The sequence below is a fragment of the Zophobas morio genome, unplaced genomic scaffold (assembly GCF_036711695.1).
Source record: "Zophobas morio isolate AGI-343-1 ecotype UQ-CSIRO unplaced genomic scaffold, CSIRO_AGI_Zmor_V1 ptg000386l, whole genome shotgun sequence".
NCBI classification, from domain to species: domain Eukaryota; kingdom Metazoa; phylum Arthropoda; class Insecta; order Coleoptera; family Tenebrionidae; genus Zophobas; species Zophobas morio.
Window position 1 is genome coordinate 95,401 of NW_026972490.1, and position 3,403 is coordinate 98,803.

Below are 3,403 nucleotides of genomic sequence, written 5' to 3' on the forward strand. Positions count from 1 at the left end.
TATTATACATAAAAACATTTATTTATTTAAAAAGAGGATAATAAACATTCATAACAATATAAAAACTTTAATAAATATATGAAATATTGTAACAAATAGTAAGAAGTAATTTTATGTGCTTAAGTATATAAAATAAAACATAAAAATCTAAAAATTATAAGATTAGCGTTAAAGTTACATTCTTCATAACGTCTGCTAAATAATCTTATAACTCAATGATGAAAAAAAAAATACAAATTTTTTTAAAGGAAGACTATTGGTTTGACTTAGTTTATTGTATATACTAATTTTTTCTAATTGTGAGAATTTTTTTTATACCTACATATGATAGTCAAAAATGCTTCAACTTATAATTATATAGTTAGGCGTTAAGCGAGGAATAGGTTAGTGGTTCAAGAACATTGATCAATGAGACTCTTCATGACTTAGATAACATATCAACAATAAAGTTTTCTATAAAACGTCATTTTGATACTTCAAACCAGCGGTATTAAATTAATAAATATTAAAAAGTACATTTATTTATTCGGTTTTCTGCATCAACTTTATAGTATTAAACAAACTTTACAATAACAGAACAATAAGATAAGTGGTAATGGTATTACACGATAGAAGTGGATATAATGATAGTGATGAAGCACTTTACAATACTTAATTAGATAGCATTACTTTAATAAAGCAGTCTTTTAGTTATTAAAAAATAGTCTCTCCCTTTTATTTATAATATCAACAATTTAAAATTATAATAAAACTACAATATGTTTAGTGTAAAGCGCTCTAATTTAAAACATTTTATTGTACAGGCGAGGTTAATGGAGGCAGAAACTAAGAGAAAAACCGCTAAAAGAAAAAAATTATAATCAGCCAATTACAGCCCTTTTGATTAAGTGCTTCAGCTACAATCTATAATAACTATATTAAGACAAAAGTCAGCATCTTACTGTTAAATACAGATACTTAATCCTTTAAGAGGGCCCCGTGGTAATAAATATCAGGCTTGCCTTCACTAAATGTTTTAGTGGAAAGAGTGGTTTTCAGTTATCTTGTGTATATTATCTACGCTTGGTCTTCATTTATATCAAGAATATAACATGGCTGGTGGTCCGCATTTTAAACTTCTTTTGGTGGGAGATGGTTGTGTTGGCAAAACAACTTTTTGTAAACGACATCTCACAGGGGAATTTGAAACGAGATATAATGGTTTAAATTTTTTTATACAATATTTTTTGGTTAAGAAATATACTTTGTTAACCTAATATATTTATGTAAGCTACCATTGGAGCGGAAATACACTTCTTGCTTTTTCAAACTAATTTAGGGCCAGTACAATTTGAGGTCTGGGATACTGCTGGTATATTAAACTCCGAAACTTTTCGATAGCTTTATTTATATATATAATCTATAACCAAGGGCAAGACAAGTTTTCAGCTGTTCGCGAAGGTTATTTCGCTGGAGGCGAGTGTTGCATCGTTATGTTTGATCTAACCAATCGCTCAACTTACAACCATAGCGCCCTTTGGCACCAGGTTTGTTTAAAAATTTAAGTTTTTATATGTTTATAAGGGGTAGCAAACTTTTAATTGCTCCTCCGATAGGAGGTAACACGCTACTGTGGTAATATCCCTTCCGTTTTGTGCGGAAATAAAGTTGATTTGCCTGCGCGAGAAGTAAAACCCAAACATATTGATTATCACAAAAAGAAAAGTTAAAGAAACCTGTTATATAAACTATCTCTTATCTTTTATATTTCTACTAGTCTACAATTTTTTTGCTTTTTGGTGACTAATAAATCTGAACTAACATAGAAATGAGTTACTATGACATTTCCGCAAAAAGTAACTTTAATATGGAGAAACCTTTCCTCGCACTTGCCAGAGTGCTGGCTAACGATAATAATTTGCAATTCATAGCCACTCCCGCTTTAGCGCCTCCCGAGGTTCCTTATACCGACCAGTCGCTTTTTTTTAATTAGTGAAAATGCTTTACCGATTAAATATAACTTTTTTTCGCAGGCCTTCGTAGATTTTAATTTAATCCGACAATACGAATTTGAGCTGGCTACTTATGCAAAAATGGCAGTAGAGACCGAAATTCGCGATGGGGACGACGAAGTTTTTTAAAAATGTATCTTTTTGTATGGATGCTTGTTTTGGAACTAGTAAAGACATCGAAAAGAAATCTTTAATAAAAAATTGTTAATTTCTTTTATTCAAGTGAGGAAAAATATTTCCTTAAAAACATATATTTTTTAAAAACTTTTTAAGTTCTTCTTGACCGCCCACATGTTTTCCTCCATAAAAAATCTAATATTAGAATTTAGTCAATAACTTTGTTATATAAATTTACCCTAAAAGTAAAATGGTAACTGTAAATCACCTGCGGCACTGTAGTTTTTCCAGAGACACCACGTAATCCCGTGGGGGTCAAGTCCTCTCCAATAACTAATTCTTCGTAGTGAAGATTCTTTGAGTCAAGCAGCCTCTTAGCCTCCTGGCAAAACTGGCATCCCCGCTTTGTAAAGATGGTAATGGCTTTGGGGATTTCGCGAGAGGGGTCGAGGTACTTCAGCATGGTCTCGGCGTCAGAAACTTCATAGGGATCTCCCTCAACTTCGCGCTCGATCCACATCTACTTTTATAACAATATACTAATGAAGACGTTGCAGTGATTTAGAGCCCAAACCTTTTCAATGACCCGATTTTTAACTAACATGGAATATCTCCATGATCGCTTTCCAAACCCTAGCGAGTCTTTGTTGACGAGCATTCCCATTTTTTCGGTAAACTCTCCGTTTCCGTCTGGTACAAGAGTAACTTTATCAATTTTCTGGGAGCGAGCCCACTCATTCATAACAAAACTATCATTAACGGAGATACAGACTATTTTGTCAACGCCATGTTTCTAGAAGGCAAGATAAAATTTAGGGTGTATAAAGATGAATACTTAAATAAAGTACTTTAAAAAGCCCCTCCAATTCATTGTAACGAGGAAGATGGTTAGATGAACAGGTTTGAGTGAATGCCCCTGGAAGAGCGAGAACAGCAACAGTTTTTTGATCAAACAATTCATCCGAACTAAGTTTTTCCCATTTACTTCCGACTCTTATTGGCCATATGACGCTCGGTACCTTCTATTATGTTGTAAAAGAGTTAATAGCTGTATTTTGAGCAGTCTAACTTATAGGGTTTACTAAACCTGCCCCTCAGAATTCTTAAGGGCTTTTCTGGCTAAAGAAGTCGAGAAAAAACATTTTCCCCCACGGGTTGGCAACAACGTTGCTTTCAAGAGTACTGTATGTAATAGCAGTTGAAACAAGAGCAAAAGCTCAACAAAGAGGCTTAAGAAAAAACAAAGAAACTACCTCTGAGCATGGCAGGCCACCAGAGAGGAAGGACGGTAACAA

The 3,403-nt window shown here is 33.4% G+C and overlaps 2 protein-coding genes across 2 annotated transcripts; one reads left to right on the forward strand and one right to left on the reverse strand.

The window, feature by feature from the left end:
• The first annotated feature begins 976 nt into the window (after positions 1–976).
• On the forward strand, positions 977–2,194 carry LOC135120493 (uncharacterized). The gene is made up of 7 exons (XM_064044798.1): positions 977–1,030; positions 1,084–1,200; positions 1,271–1,351; positions 1,411–1,526; positions 1,596–1,704; positions 1,806–1,936; positions 2,013–2,194. Exons 2-7 carry the CDS (start codon positions 1,092–1,094, stop codon positions 2,118–2,120), a joined length of 654 nt encoding a protein of 217 aa, XP_063900868.1. The 5' UTR covers positions 977–1,030; positions 1,084–1,091; the 3' UTR covers positions 2,121–2,194.
• On the reverse strand, positions 2,181–3,403 carry LOC135120492 (hybrid peroxiredoxin hyPrx5-like). The gene is made up of 6 exons (XM_064044797.1): positions 3,362–3,403; positions 3,196–3,290; positions 2,957–3,130; positions 2,683–2,901; positions 2,377–2,628; positions 2,181–2,303 (listed from the first exon to the last, which is right to left on the reverse strand). The coding sequence occupies exons 1-6, from the start codon at positions 3,369–3,371 to the stop codon at positions 2,232–2,234; spliced, it is 822 nt and encodes a 273-aa protein (XP_063900867.1). The 5' UTR covers positions 3,372–3,403; the 3' UTR covers positions 2,181–2,231.